Genomic DNA, 16,481 nt, shown 5'->3' with positions numbered 1-16,481 from the left:
TTGTGTATTTTGGATGATGTGTGGATGAGTTTGAAGCACATGTTCGTTGTGTCTTTCCATGGCTGTGGGTAACAGATTTTGAATTTTTGTTATTTTATTTATTTTTTAATTTTAAGGAGTGTTTGCACCGAGTTACCTGTTGACACGGTGGAGCTCAGTGCAAACCAAATTCACAGCGAATCACAGCGGAGCAATACTACCATATAAATCTATTAAACAAGCTGAACCATTAGGATAAAGTGGGGTCCTGTTGTGCAGGCTTCAGATATTGGACATCACTACCATCATTTTACAATTGTTTAACATTTTCACCAGCAGATGCACATACAGTGAAGTACGACCCTGCAAAGCGTACGATTCACATTCTCATCTGTGACCTGAGCTGATCAGTTCTATTTAATAGTGTGAAGTGATGCACAAAGATGAACCAACACTTTTCTCAGTGTAGTATGTTATCACAGTCTTTGGTAAACTTTGGATCCGTCCAGATGTTTTGCCGTTTGTACATACAGTACAGTTAGTGTGATTATGGAAATTACAGCTGTATAGTTAGTGTGTAGCAGGAACTGCAGCGCATTGAACCACTAATACTCTGCATTTCACGTCGCTGTATCAAAGCTTTTGAGAGCCATTTCCCCCATTACTGACCCAACCTCCCCATGTTCCCACATGTACTGTATGTTGTTTGATATGTATTATCATGTACTATATCATAAGTAGATATAAATATATAATGACCTGAGGTGAGGTAAATATTTGCCATGGATAAACACATTGAAAAGGAACATGCTCTGACTAGGTGGATGAAACATTTGAGGAGGCTGTGTCTCCATGAGTGGAGTAAATGAGGAATACATTTTTGTGTATTACTTTTGTATTATTTGGTCTTACCCTAATAGATATTAAACAGTTCTTGTTGCATCTTGTTTTGTTATTGTATGAGTTTGCGCACAGGTCTTCTACACACACATAAACTAGATTATCTCCTGTGCTGCTGTACCTTAAAAACTATGAATCTAAATATATTAGACTTGAGAGTTTTTAAACAGATTAAATTCTTCATTACTGGTTGAAAAAGCTAAAAACTCTGAACTCTCAAAAAACTCTTTGAATTTTGATTCACTTCAGCCTTACAAATCTTACATTTTGCATTTGAGGACTGAATGATGAATCACTAAGGGAGCTGATCAAATTCAAGAAGCTTTTTCAAGATGACAGTATTGCACATTGTAGTGAAAATCCTCTGTTGTAATGATTCCAGCCAAAGATTTTAGTGCATTGAGGTACTTTATTTTACACAAACTGGGGATGAACATGACCAAAAACATACTGCCAACCTCTGCTTCAGAAGACTAATGTGGCCGGATGCTCCTTACTGTTGTGCACAGCCTCTGAAAGGAAGCAGCAGATATGAAAAAAAGGCATATTTGAGAGTCAACCAGTACGGATACTGAAAGGCTTCCAAGAAAACTGGATACAAATGGTCAGATTTTTGTTTTCGGGGGTTGTACAGTTGAATATTTTATACAGTTTCAACCATATTCTTCTCCTGCTTACTTCCAAGGGATTTTTTTTGACATTTTTCCCCCCTTTGTCTCTGAAAATACATCTTATGATACAAAAAGTAAATATCCTGGACAGAAATTTGGTAATTATGATGAAAATAGACAAAATGTGTGATTGGTACACTTCCAATTAATTAATCAATTCAAACAGTGATAGTCTGTCAGCTCAACATGCAAAAATGTGAAGCAAATATTCAATTCAGCAGAGGGAGAGTCAAATTTCCAGTAATAATGCATATTTACTTATACTATATATACACACTTACATATGACTGATTTATTGATGGATTAATTGATTTTATTTATGGATTATCAGACAGAGAGAGAACACTTATTTACAACATGGTCCCAAGATCTTATATATTCCACGTTGTAAAATAAAAGAATATTTAGAGAAAACCAGCAAAACAGCAATAATCTTAAAATTCTTTATTCATAAACTTGATGCAAGTTTACAAATTACTGTACATGGTCAAAATTTCTTCAAATGGAAAATTAAAAATAAAATAATATCCAAAGCAGGCCAACAAGCAGCAGACGCAGTCATCTGATCGTTGGTGCCGGAAAAAAAAAAGAATTGACAATTGAGATAGATTAATCTTTTCAACACACAGTCCAGTTAGAGAAGCGTGCAAGTCTATTCACCACGGCATGACTATCAAACTCGAAATCGCCTCGTAATATCTCCTCTGACCGGAGTTTTGGCATTTTGGAAGGAGGCAATCACACGAGTGGGTAAAGGCTCTGCAGCAGGAGGAGAGGAAGGAGGGAAGGAGGTTGTATTAAACCTTTAAAAGGATGCACAAGTTTATGGTCCATCTTTTTGGACAACGCGGCCCCTTCACAGGTGAGGACACGTCTTTACACGATACCTGATAGCTCCCCCCGCCTGCCTTTTTTTAAATTTTTTTTTATATATGAGACATGTAACAGGATGTGGAGCAGTGTGCTGAGAAGATAGTTTGTTTTCTTCTTCTTGATTTGAAAATATTTAGCTTGATTTATTGTATTGACCTCTCCAGGCACGTCGCTGCCAGTTGTGCAAAGATTTTTCCAAAAATGAGGAATATTGAAAGTAGTAGTACACAAACTACGGTGGGTTTAAAATGGTACATGCAACTGTAATCATGTTAAAATGTGATCCTTCTGTAAAATGTCCCATCATCTCGCCTCGCTTGAATTAAAAGAAAAGTGACCCATAACGACGTAAAAAAGCAAATTACATTTTCTGTTGTTTTTTGTTTTTACATCAGATCAGCGGGTGAGTAAGCCTAAACATCAAGTACGGAGCATTAATTAATCTACCCTCCTCCCCCTCTCTCCTAAGTATTGTTTGTTACCTGAGTTGCCATTTCAAGCATACTTTTGCAGACAGTGTTAACAAATAAACTGCAAAAGAGGCGACAGATTTATAGATACAGTGTGTTTACTGTAGCGCGTGGGGGGGGGCTGGGGAGGGAGCAGCAGCAGTGATAATGTATTTCGTGGTCACGTGTGAGTTTCATCTACAGTAGATACTCTGAGTTTTAGATCAGTTCTCATCATAGACTACAAAATGATCCTTTCTTGTGGCGCACACTGAAAGTGACACCGAAAACACGTCGGCGGTGGCGAGTGAAGCCCTGCAAATAAATGTCAAGAGGGAGATGAATCCAGATAAAAAGTTATATTGAATAACAATGTAGAGCAGTTTCAGATCTAAACTGGGAAAGGAGGGGGGGGGGGGCAAACCACTACAATCAATGTATGTCAGGAAGATATGACATTTACAATAAAAAGAAATGGTTGCAGAATGATGAAAAAAAATCACACATCCAAACACTTCATTTCTTTCCTATGTAATCAAATTCAACTATTTTATCACGGCGAAATGAGACAAAGCCTAATTTCAGCATCAAACTAGCCGTCAACCTCTACAGCTGTACTCAAAGGAAAGATCAATAGTCAAACTGAGGAGCAAAGAGCCGTTGAAGCTTATCGTCCTCTCGTCCAAATGTTCCGAGCCCTCTTATAGAGACACATGATGAGCAGACCTTTCTGTTTTAATATCGACCACGGGTGGGTTTGTTCGCAGTATTTTGTTTCTGCTTGGCCCAATACGCTTTACACATTTATAAAAAAAAAAAAAAAAAAGAGCTAAAAGATGCAAAGTGGGTGGGTCGTTTCAACTTAAAAGATGTCCTTCCAAAAACATAAAAAAACAAAATAATTTCATTTATTGTTGAGAATGCTCAAAGAATAAAAACAATAGGCAAAGAATATTTCTAAAACAAAACTTGCAATTCGTGTACCAGTTAATTTCCAAAGAGAGAAAAAAAAAAAAAGGAATCGCAGTCAATAAAAACAGGTGCGGTGAAGTGCCACTTCAAGAGCTTCAGTATCAATCTTCTTTTTAAAATTCCCGTTTAAAGAGGGGTAACTGACTGTTTGTGAAGCCCACTTTGTCAAAGCAGCTAAAGAAAAAAAAAAAGCATTTCCCCGCATTTTTAAAGGGAGAAAAGTTTTTTTTTGTTTCGTTTTGTTGTTTTTTGTTGTTTTTTAAAGACAAATGAGCATATTTAGAAAACAGGGCTAGTGATACCCTCACATCCTCCTCCTCCTCACTAAAACACTGAGGGGAGAAGCAAAGTGACACCAGAACAGAGTCTTTCCCGGAGCAAGTGGGGGGAGGGGTGGGCGAAGGAATACTTGTCAGATGAGCCAATGAGATGGTTTCCGCGAGAAAGATGATATATTCCCAGTAAGTCAGAAGGAGGGAAATATTCCAAAGAAAACAAGATACTTTGACCCAAAGACATGATCCCAGTGCATAGTGGCGGTGGCTCCTTATCCGTCCTCTTTAGGTGGTGTGTACCAGCCTGGAAGAACACAAAGAAAAAACCTTTTTGCCAACAGATTCAAACTACTCTGTGTTCACTGAGCCCCGATCACTCACTAAGGTTTACTTACCATTCTTTTCATGAATCTGCACGAGGGATTTGTATGACTGTTGTGCTCTGGCAAGATTGTACTGGTTCTAAAAAGACAAAATATATTCTGTTAGATGTACGAAGAGATGTAAATATGCAATATGAAATATATATATATATATACATATATATATATATATACATATATATGTGTGTATAGAAAAACTATTTCTAAACTCAAGATTGTTTTTCCTTAATTTCTTTTTCTTTCTGTGATTCACAATGTCAGCCTGTCAGTCTTCTGGTCGATCACCAGACTAATATTTCACACCAACTTACTTGCAGTTTCCAGAGGTTAGACCCTACTTTTACATTTAATGAGAGAAATACATTGATGACTATTGGATGTTTTTGGTGAAATTAGCTGCAGATACAGGATACAATGTACTGACTTTGGTGATCCTCTGACAGGCCAATTGAAACAGAATTTACACTTTGGTTTATGACCAGGTGCAAAAGCAAAATGAATGACTTTGTGACACTACTTGGTGGTAATTCCAGATAGTTAATAAAGAGGTAAATATTACACCTGTGAGCATTTAGCTAAAAGCAACATTGTGTATAATTCTCCCCTCACAGAGCTGCTAGCATGGCTGTAGATTATTCCTCTACTGAAACAATGTACTGCCTGTAACAATTCACTAATATATGACTACATCAGTTACCTTATTGGCTCCGAACTGCACCCTGGCTTTTCCTTTAACCAGGGTTGCATTTATCTGCATAATCACAGATTCTATGGAATAGGCACTGCTCCAGCCCTGAAACCAGACACAAAAACACATCAAACATACATTAAACATGCTTTCATATGGAGGAAATGTGTATTTAAACTCCTTTACGCACCTGTTTTGTGAGAAGCTCCATGCACAAGGCCCCTCCTCCAAGAACATAACTAAAATTACAAATAAAACACAGTATTAGGAAAGCGTATTAAATATTCAAAAATAGGCTTGTACATTTCATCAATAAAGTATTCTCTTGACTTTTTGCAAATGTGTTGAGCTTGTTTGTTCTTTAATTTGATTTCACAGTCTTGATGCGTCTTGGAGGAATTTGAATCTAAACTACTGTGAATGCAACTTTTGGATATAGCAAGAAATGTATTTAGTAAACTCTAAGTGAAGTCTATCATGATCTTTTAAACAATCTGTATGACTTAAGACACATGATGAAATTGTCACACAGTGTTAAAGAGTTTTTAATAGTCTAATTAGGCAGCTGTATGGGTGAGGCTTTTATTTACTTTCAGTGTCAGAGACAATCATTTGCTGCCTTTCATACGCAAACCACATGACCTATATCACGCAGTTATAACGTGGCATAAAACAAAGTCCACCCTGCCTCTAAAAGCACACAGCAATTACATTACCATACATTTGTGTTATATCAATTTAAATCCACAATGGGACAAATAAATACTATCAGTAAATCTCGTCTGACATAAATCATCTGTGAACAACACATGTGGACCAAGTGAACAAGTGAAGACTTTCTTTGAAGCATTTCATGAGCAAACTGGTCACTACACACTCACCCTCCGGAGAGCACAGGTGAGACAACCCGTACAAAAGGTGGGTCAAAAGGGAAATTATCCTGTCATGTGAAGAAAAAAATGGACTCATGAGAAAACTATTATCCACAAAAAACATTTGACATTTTTTTAATATCTAAGAACTCACTTTATAAGAGAAATTGAGCAGAATGTAGTCCACTCCTTCCTTTTCTTTTAAGACCTGCAAGTCACTATGTAATGGACTATCTGGGTCTACCCTGTAATGAAGAACGACAGGTCAATAAATCTAAACAAACGGACCACATTTGTTAAGTTGAAAAATATTAAAAGCAACTGAAAGTAACAACTTACGTCCTTAACTTGACGTGCCATTCATAAAGGCTGTCACCGACTAGTTCGACTGAATAAATACCTGCAAAATAAATGACAGAGACACAAACACGCTTTACTTAGAAATGTTAGAAGGAAAAGGAAAGGATATTTTTCAACCTGGAATACCTGTTTTCTGTTCTTTTGGTGTCTAAGGGACTAATGGGAACAACAATTGTTGAAATCGGTCCAGTATTGAGCGAGTCAGGCCACGAAACAGGCTGCAATGTGTACATCTACTAAAAGAAAAACATTTTATTTCTGAGTGTGGTCCTTTCCCAAATGTTGTCAGACACTAAAAAATTACAATCTGGGCCTGTCAGTGGTAAAAAGAAGCACTTTTAGTGGACGTTTATTGACAGGGTGCTACTGCCTTTAAAAGAATTACTATATAACTCATTTCACGGTTGCTGACTGCAGTATTCTCGCTCAATACTGGACCAGTTTCAAAAACAGTCGTCCCCATTAGTCACTTAGACACAAAAAGATGGGCACATGAGGTCCAGATTAAAAAATAGCAACGTTTCATTTAAAAGAATAAAAGTCACCACTATAGAGGAATGTGTCACCTGTCTTGTAACTCTGTGATCTGTAGATCTCCCTGAGTTCCTTCATTAGGCGGTCTGAAGCTTGCACGGAGCCAGAGACTGCTCCCTGAAACCGAAAGAGAATCACAAAGATGCATTACACACACACACACGTTAGGACAAATGGACAGATAAATAAGATACACTATCACTCGAATACACTATCAAGTGGAGAGGTGGGCACATGAGGGCAACCAGAGATCCTGAGGTCCAAGTCATTTCTGGACAAAGATAATGAAACATGAGCAGCTATTTGAGCATTTCTAACACTTGAAAGGAGAACAAACTGTGTAAAACAACAAGGGTCCAGTTTCTATTTCTAATGCATGCACAGTTGGAGTGCTTGTACTGCGTACAGTGGACAACCCCACTACGTGGACCCTGGTGGACACGGGCAGATGACAAAATGTTTATCATGTAGACCAACATGGATGCAGCAGCCATGACTTGACTGTAAGTAGCGCAGTGGAAATGACTTTTCTAGGTGTGTTACTGATTTTTTTTTTTAATCTTCTGTCCTGCTTTGGCAATATAGATTTCTGATCTGTCATGCCAATAAAGTTTATTTGAATTTGAGTGTTTTTTTCACTTCGCTTCATGTTGTTTTCACGCTGAAATATCTCTCCTGCATCAAAAAAATTACCAATCATAGCGGTACCTCAACCTCAGTACAGCTCAGTACAGTACAGTACATGTTACGCTAATGCAGTGATCTCACTGAAAAGAGTGGGAAGTCGGCCATTTATCACACAGCGCTACTGTCGGTCTAAATGTAGCAAAACTGACAGAAAATGTGTTTCGTCTGAAAGAATAAAACGGAAGGATTTGTATCTGGTGGCCATGATATAAACCCTGCAGCAATGAAGAAATATATCACCCAGGAGACTCGGACTCTACTTACTGCCAAAAGTTAACGCTCAATTGACATTTTACAGGGATAAGCAGCTCCTCCGCGTCTCCACTCTATTACAGCCACCGACTGAGCGAGCACTTACATTCAGGTGATCCTGTCTCTGGTTTTTACGAATCTTCTCCAAGATGGCCAGGTTTTCTTTCTCTATCCCGTCATCTTCTGACTTCTTTCCCTCGGCTGGCTCTTCTTCTTTCATGTCGTAATGGTCCAGGTCTTGGTCCAGGTCAATGTCCTGCTGCCACAAGATATTAAATCATGTTCAGATACAGGATGCAATACAAATTGATTCATTAGGTTATAATTATATATATTAATGTCTTTGAGTAAAAGAAATATCCATAGGCACCTCTCCCATTTCTTCCTCCTCCTCCTCTTCAGATGTCACCTCATCTGATGGTCCGTGCTGTCGTGTGGTGAAACAGAGTTAAAAAATTGAATTTTAAAATTAAAAAATACCAAATTTTCTCTCGTCTTCATGCCTACCTTTCGCTCTTGGGTGATGGGGCCAGCAGGTAGCGGCTGGTCGAGCATTTCCACATCTGGATGTTGAGGCAGGTTGTAAAGCCGACAGAGGTCACAAATGAGGCGTTTCAGCTGCTGAAGAAGCTGTCGGCAACAACGACGGAATAAAAAGGTCAAAAAAGGGGGAAAACCGAACCACCATTTAAAAAATCTACTGAGCTTCCTCCGTTACAGCGCTGAACCTGCGTGACATCAGGCCTACTTACCAATGTGCTGCCTTTTCTCACATCCTCTAGACGCTCCAACACTTCTGCCAGACTGGGATCATCAGAGTCAACAAACCATATCGGGGGCGTTGAGGGATAGGATTCCTGCAACAGAGACCACAGAAATTTAGTGAGTCCTGCTTGTGTGTGGTGCTTTTTAACAATGAACACCACTTCTTTTTACAAAAATGTGACATAAAAAAACATTTAAAACGTTAAAAGTTTGTATCAAAGCTCAGCCCAACATCTCAGCCCACACAGCCGCCCCCTCGACCAAATTTGTCTGCCGTCGACTTCAGAGCGACATGAGGATCACCATTTTTTTTGCAGTCTGATTTCCTCAAACGGAAGATACCACACTTTTTTTTAAAAACTTTTTTGGTATGAAGTTATGGATGGGTTAGGAGGTGAGAGGTGGATTTTAGACATTGATGCCATCACACTACTCAAGATGGTTTTATTATTGCAGCTTTGCTCATATAATGATTTAAAAATACAACACAACAAGGCTCCATATTAATTAAACTTTAGCTTAATTACCCTGAATGACTGGCGGCGTTCATTTGGTTTGGTTTTTTTAAGCATTTTTGGGTTGTTAAGCGCTGAGAGCTGTCACAATTACGACGTGGATGTTTATTTAAACACCATCTACGAGTTGGAAAATGGTAATTATCTATGTCTCATAAGCCACTGACAGCTACCAATCAACATTTTGGTTCTTCATAGATTTTTTGTAGATTTTTTAAGTATATGTACACTGGAACAAATCAGAGTATCACCACTAGGGCTCGGAGATATTGGCAGAATCAAATATCATGATATTTTTGACCAAATACCTAGATAACGATACTTTGAAAATATTGTATGGATAACTATCGGTGCTTGCACAAAATATTTACGCAATGAGATTCTTGATAAATAATCATCAGTAATGTTGATATAATGACTAAGTGGATAAAGGCAGATAAGAGAAATCAGAAATTTACTGTAATGACTACATTACAGTAAACATGTAATAGTATCTTTAAAAGCATAAAAAGACTACATTTATTCGATATCACAATATTCAAAATCTAAGACGATTTCTATGAAATATCACCGATATATCAAAATACTGCCCAGCCCTAATCATCACTGATAATAAATAAATTAGGAACTAACTCTGAATGCTGCCATTTGAACATATTCACCGCTTGGTGTAACCGGGTGAGGGTGGGACTGACTGACTGATGAAGAGGTGGGACGGCCTTTTACTTCTCATTTTATAGTAGAAAGATTGTGCTGCTGAATGAATGCTGGTTTCTTTGAGATTTCAGCTGACTCAAACGGGTTGCAGGCTGACTCAGCTTGAGTCTCAACGTGACACAGCTATCAAAACATTTTAATGAGCTCGTCTGTGCCCTCAAAAAACGAACTGCAAGTGGTGCAGCGCGGATGTTTCTGCTTAGAGAGGAGGAGGAGGAGGATGTGGTCAGGATGCCAGGCAGGTGAGTGACATGGCATGAGTGAGCCTCAGTTGTTAATGAAATAACATGTAATTTGTGTAGATTAAAGCAATGGTTCTCAAAGTGGGGTATAGGGGTCCTTGAGGTGGTACCAGGAGGTCCCAAGTAAGGGGTCATTTATTTGTACATTCCTAAGTAACACACTAACTGAATGTGACTATTTTGGTTATGGGTTTCACACATTTTCTGTATTCAAACATCTGAAAGCAAAACTCTTATCAAATGGGGGTCTGTGGTCTCATTTGTGTTAGTTTAGGGGACCACTGGGTTAAAGATTAAGGTCACAATTTGTCATTTCTGTCTTGAAACAACAATCAGATGCCCAAATGACCATTGATATAGATTTGTCTTGCCATAATCATTCCTTTTATTCATACTGACAATTAAAAGATCCCATCCTAATGAACTTAACTCCACGGTTGTCCTCCTGTGCAGAAATGTTTTTAAAAGTTTATTTGAAGCTTCCACCATCCAAATGAGTAGATATCTTTAAATATTACAGTCAATTTAGAGAGTCCCTGTTTTTGTTTCTATACTTCCACTGCAGCCCACAAACACTATCAGTGAAACATAAAAAGGGAATTTGATGCTTAAAAACAATGTAAATGTAGCAGATACCTACTTGATCTGACTAACCCAAACTGCTGAAGCTTTAAATAAGCTTCAGACAAACATTTAGATGCATTGTTTTGCTCCAAATGACCCTCCCATCACTTACATTGAAACCACATTTGAAGGGGATCTTTTAACAACCAATATGAACAAGAGCAATCATTTGGGAACCTGACTGTTGTTGTTTTTTTTATTACCGACTACCCTTCAACTGTTGTGCTCTTCGCACAAGATTGAAGATTTACATGACAAGCAGTCGGTGTTGCAATGGGGCCCATCTAAAACATGAAGACACCTAAGCTCACATTATTGATTGAGCATTAAAAAAAACAACTCCGTCATATCAACATCATGTCTTTCTGCGGGGTGATAAAGAAAACACTAACGTCACCGGGCAGTAACTTCGCCACAGGGATCCGTCTATTTACTGGAAAATCCCCAAAAAACAACATTCCGTTAAACCGCCTCTATGTAAAGATTAAAATGAAAACGGTACACAGTCTGTCAAAGAAAAAATCTGCTATCATCGGTGTAGTTTCAAAAAAAAAAAAAGCTGAGATATTGTAAAAGAGGGGAAAAAAGAAAAAGGTTAAGATTAAGGCAGATAGGGCTCCGTAGTTAGAAAGTTAGCCGCCGTGAGCTTAACGCTAAAGTACCGCAAACAGTAACGCAGTTATTCCGGTGTTACGGTTTAACTGGTGACCGTGTTATCTAGTGATTTTCTCACATTTTAAGATACGTTACGATAGGCTTCTGGAGTCTTCTGAACACAATTGAGCTTACATAAATGGTTAGATACTTAGATATTAGAGACAGATGAAAATGATTAAACTATAAAGTCCTTTTTAGGAGAACACCTACGTGAAAGTCACCAGTTAACACGGTCACCAGCTAAACCGAAACACCGGCTAACAGGACGAGCTAGCGTTACTCTAAGTACGGAGGCTAACAGGAGCTACCGCAGCGTCGGTACTAATCCACGCTTTATTGTACACTCTCTGAAAGTCAATATAACACTTAAGCTGCGTCGTTTTGTCAAATAAACTGTCTCGATTAAATATTGATAGCCAAACACTATTGGGGAATTGAAAACGATCACTTTATTCGTAGTTAATTTGTAAACACGGAACCCCCCTCCTCTCTCTGCTCGGAATGATTGTGTTCCAGTCGATAGTCAGTGTCTGTGGGGTTAGCTGAGAGCTGGCCTGCTGCTGGACTCACCGTGAGGTTGCAATGGATGATCAGCAGCTTCTCTCCTGTTACATTGAACTGGCAACTGAGCTCGTCGGGTTTCCAGTCTATTATTCTGAATCGTTCGTGGTTTGGGTCAAAAATTGACTCCAGAAACTTCAATTCGGCCTTCAGCCCCGAAACCGACATCTTCAACTCATCTCAAAGCAGCAGGCCGCTGGCAGAGGGGAAGTCAGGGCGGAATGCGGCCGCGCAGTGGAGTCGAGTCTACGGATCATCTCGCATGTTAGCGTGAGAACAACAACAAAGGGCTGCAGGGTTGCACAGCAAGTTTATTTATACAGCACATTGCAACCACAAGGCCATTCAAAATGCTTTACATTAAATATGAGAAGCATTAGGACAAATTGCAAAAAGAAAAAAACATTATAATGGGACATTTAAATGCAATTAAATATAGGTAATAAAAGAGTTAAAATAAGCCAAATTAGAATAAGACAATAAAAGCAACAGTGCAGGGTAAGAAATGAATCAAAAGCCTCACATTTAGAGAACGTGCAAAAGAAACACATTATAAAAGACATTTAAATGCAATTAAAAATTGGTTATAAAAGAGTTAAAATACGCCAAATTAGAAGAAGATAGAATAAAAGTCACAGTGCAGTGTAAGAAATAACTCAAAAGCCTCACATTTAGACAAAGTGCAAAATAAACACATCATAAAATACATTTAAATACAGTTAAAATAGGTTATTAAAGAGTTAAGAGAAAATATAGATATGCCCAAATTAGAAGAAAACTGAATAAAAGTCACAGTGCAGTGTAAGAAATAACTCAAAAGCCTCACATTTAGACAAAGTGCAAAATAAACACATCATAAAATACATTTAAATACAGTTAAAATAGGTTATTAAAGAGTTAAGAGAAAATGAAAATAAGCCAAATTAGAATAAAACAGAATAAAAGTCACAGTGCAGTGTAAGAAATTAATCAAACGCCTCAAATTTAGACAACGTGCAAAAGAAATACATTATGGAAGATATATAAAGAATAAAACATATGAACAGTTGGACCCTATACAATATATAGTCCATAAGCTAAATTGAAACAAAAAGTCATTTTATATTGGTTTAACTCAAAATGAGGAATGTTAGAGTAGTATTTGCATGCTTGTATATTTATGCACTGGAACCACAGAGCTTGTTGTAGAGATTGTTAACATTTTGGTTATTGATTAAAAAAAATGTTTATAGTGCTATCTGTTTCTATGTGTATTTGGTAGTTTGTGTATGTGAAAGCAAAGATTCTCTGCTAACATCATTTGCAGTTTCATTTTATGTTAAAGATTTGGTCATTGCAGTGTAGTTTTTATGGCTTTGTGCCTTTTATATACAGTCTATGCTTTGTGCTGATAGTTTTAGGAAAACCGTTTTTTTTCTCCAATATGTGGATGCAACAGCTGTGAAAAACTGTATGGAACTTTATATGCACTGACTTGACACTAGATGGCACAACAGATCTGTCTGTTCTGTTTCCAGCTAAAGACTGACCACTGTAGCAGTGCACAGATATTACAACAGGACCCTCATCTACAGCAGTAAACACCTTTTAAACAGTGCATGTGTTTCTCTGAACGCATGTAACTAGATGTCAGCGGCTCATGACTTTGAAGGTCAGGCTCAAAGGTGCTTTCACCACTTTTTCTTTCCAACTGCGCACAAATCACGCGATCTTATTGCATAACTAAGACTATTGTTGAATAGGCACGTTGTTGGATTACTGCTCCTGGACAAGTGGACTTGGGTAAGTGTTAATATTACTCAAAACCTACAAATATAAAAACATGTAATGCTCATACAAACAGCCATGAAATATGTTGAAACAGTTTTGTATGTAAGTCTTAATTTCTGTATTGTTTAGATGTAATACTTCTTCATGTCTTGTAAGTGAAGTTTACCAGAAATGAATGTTTGTTAATAGTCAGTTCAATCAACTTGTGCTTTAAAACACGGTTACACTAGTTGTCCAAATCAGTTTAGGAATGATAGAGGTTTCCAATCTGTTTTAAATTTTGGTTTTTGTGTGACTCTTTAGTTTACACTCATGGATCATGGATTGTATCTAGTTAATGTAAGCTTTACATTCCACAGACATTTCATTTTATATTATACCTGTAAACACAAAAATATGTGTAAACCAGAAAGGCAGTACTCTGTTATTGACTTGTTTTTGTACATTTTCAGGGTCTCTCAGTGACGTCAGTATGAAGGTGCCCCATTTGTCTCTGGTCACCTTTATGCTACTGTTGATTCAACTGTCAGACTATGCATCTGGGGGCAAAATCCTGGTGTTCCCACTGGATGGGAGCCATTGGGTAAACATGAAAGTACTCATAGAGGAACTACACGTGAAAGGCCACGAGATCACTGTGGTTCGGACGTCTGATAGCTGGTACATCAGTGAAAAGTCTCCTTTCTACACTTCTGTCAACCTCCCCAACTCTAGTGGATTTAAGGATAACTTTGCAACCTTTTTGTCTCCACTGCTGGAAGTACAGCTTCAGAGTAAGCGTTCATCTTTTTGGTCTCATGTCTGGACTCACATTCAGAAGGAGAAGATGGTTGTGGATCAGTTCTCTGAGTTGCACAAGAGAATGAGTGAGATGATCGTTCAGATGTTTGAAGATGAAAACCTAATGCGTTCCCTCCATGATGCCAAATATGACTTGGTTTTGACTGACCCCGGCATCGGCGGAGGGGCAATGCTGGCACGTCGTCTCCAAGTTCCTCTTGTTTTCAATGTTAGATGGACCATTCAAGGTGAAGCTCATTTCCTTATTGCCCCCTCACCTCTGGCATACATTCCTTTTACTGCAACAGAGTTGACAGATAAGATGACTTTCTCTCAGAGGGTCAAGAATGTTTTGAGCTATATACTTGGGATGTACACACTATCATACATCACAGAACCTCATTACAAACCAATCGTTATGAAGTACTTTGGCCCTGATGTGGATTACTCAACTTTTTTTCTCGATGCTGATATATGGCTTATGAGAAATGATTTTATCTTTGAATTTCCACGTCCTACAATGCCAAATATAATCTACATGGGTGGATTTCAGTGCAAGCCCCCTAAGCCGCTCCCTGCCGACTTGGAGGACTTTGTCCAGAGTTCTGGAGATCATGGGATCATTATGATGACATTAGGAACTTTAGTCGGGAATCTTCCTCCAGATGTCTCTGAGGAGATTGCTGCAGCCTTTGCTCAACTGCCTCAGAAGGTTGTATGGAGGTATATGGGACAAAGGCCAGCCAACCTGGGCAATAACACATTACTGGTCAACTGGCTACCACAGAACGACCTCTTAGGACATCCCAAAACTAGAGTGTTTGTGACCCACGGAGGCACTAACGGGGTTCAGGAGGCTATTTACCACGGAGTCCCAATAGTTGGACTTCCTTTATTCTTCGATCAGCCTGATAACCTCTCCAGAATCAGAGCAAAGGGAGGAGCTGTGAACATAGATATCGCCATGCTTGATAGACACGTCTTTGGAGATGCACTGAAGACAGTTCTTTACACTTCCTCTTACAGGGAAAACATGCAGATGCTCTCAAGGCTGCACAGAGATCAGCCAATGAAACCACTGGACCAGGCTGTGTTTTGGATAGAATATGTTATAAGACATAAAGGAGCTCGTCATCTGCAGGCACAATCCAACAAAATGTCCTGGTTTGTTTACAACTCTGTCGATGTCATTGCAGCTTTGCTGACAGTTGTTTTTTTTGTGACATTCACCTGCATTTTAATTGTAAGGTTGTTGTGGAGAATTGTTTTTGTTGGGACAAAAGTTAAACATGAATAAAATGTTGGTTTTGTGTATGAAAGCCAAGCAATACTGAAAATATGCTAGTGACTTTTTTGGTTAATAAAATGTGAAAAATAAACTTTGCCTCTTGTTATGATTAAGGCTTATAACCCCAAACAGTATCCATGAAGAGTGAATATTTCTGTGTTTGTTTTAGCCGAAATGTGTTAACTGCCACATCAGCAAGTGTGATTGATTACACCTCAGTATGTATTTTCCAACTAATTCAAACACACACAATACTGCCTGGTGATATATAATATTTAAGACTATCACAGACATACAACAGAGCAATGAGGTTTATAGAGATATGAAATGAAGCTGTATTTGAAAAAAAAAAAAGAAAAGAAAAAACTCAACACAACTTGATGAAAAAAATAATGCAGTGCAAAATGAAACCGTTATCCTGTTTTTATTATGAAACAATATCAAAGAAGGCAGTTTACCATACTAAGCATAACCATTACAAATGTTAAAACCTTTACTTACATTGGGAATTAGATCAAAAAAATAATGCTTCCCTGTTACACACTTTCCTATTATAAGACTAAAATATCAGTGAGGCTGTACAGTGGTGTTATGAGCTAAAAGCTATGATCAGCACGTTATGCTCACAACATGCAGACTTTAACTAAGTATAATGTTTACAATGTAA

At 38.1% G+C, this 16,481-nt stretch overlaps 2 protein-coding genes across 3 annotated transcripts; one reads left to right on the top strand and one right to left on the bottom strand.

Moving 5' to 3' along the window:
• Nucleotides 1–1,779: 1,779 nt before the first annotated feature.
• Nucleotides 1,780–12,220, bottom strand: LOC133982103 (ubiquitin-conjugating enzyme E2 Q2-like). Of its 2 annotated transcripts, none has more exons than XM_062421021.1 (13): nt 11,986–12,220; nt 8,648–8,752; nt 8,403–8,525; nt 8,266–8,322; nt 8,002–8,154; nt 6,989–7,073; nt 6,402–6,462; nt 6,217–6,307; nt 6,072–6,130; nt 5,381–5,429; nt 5,200–5,295; nt 4,515–4,581; nt 1,780–4,423 (listed from the first exon to the last, which is right to left on the bottom strand). In XM_062421021.1, exons 1-13 carry the CDS (start codon nt 12,142–12,144, stop codon nt 4,392–4,394), a joined length of 1,137 nt encoding a protein of 378 aa, XP_062277005.1. In that variant the 5' UTR covers nt 12,145–12,220; the 3' UTR covers nt 1,780–4,391. The 2 variants fall into 2 exon arrangements, with proteins under 2 accessions (XP_062277005.1, XP_062277006.1); XM_062421022.1 differs by having other exon boundaries at nt 8,002–8,151.
• Nucleotides 12,221–13,544: 1,324 nt separating this feature from the next.
• Nucleotides 13,545–15,905, top strand: LOC133981947 (UDP-glucuronosyltransferase 2C1-like). Its single transcript, XM_062420827.1, has 2 exons — nt 13,545–13,758; nt 14,199–15,905. The coding sequence occupies exon 2, from the start codon at nt 14,219–14,221 to the stop codon at nt 15,821–15,823; it is 1,605 nt and encodes a 534-aa protein (XP_062276811.1). The 5' UTR covers nt 13,545–13,758; nt 14,199–14,218; the 3' UTR covers nt 15,824–15,905.
• Nucleotides 15,906–16,481: the final 576 nt, after the last annotated feature.

This window comes from Scomber scombrus, chromosome 6, assembly GCF_963691925.1.
Source record: "Scomber scombrus chromosome 6, fScoSco1.1, whole genome shotgun sequence".
NCBI classification, from domain to species: domain Eukaryota; kingdom Metazoa; phylum Chordata; class Actinopteri; order Scombriformes; family Scombridae; genus Scomber; species Scomber scombrus.
Note: the sequence above shows the minus strand (reverse complement) of the source record. Positions and strands in the feature narration are given on the sequence as shown.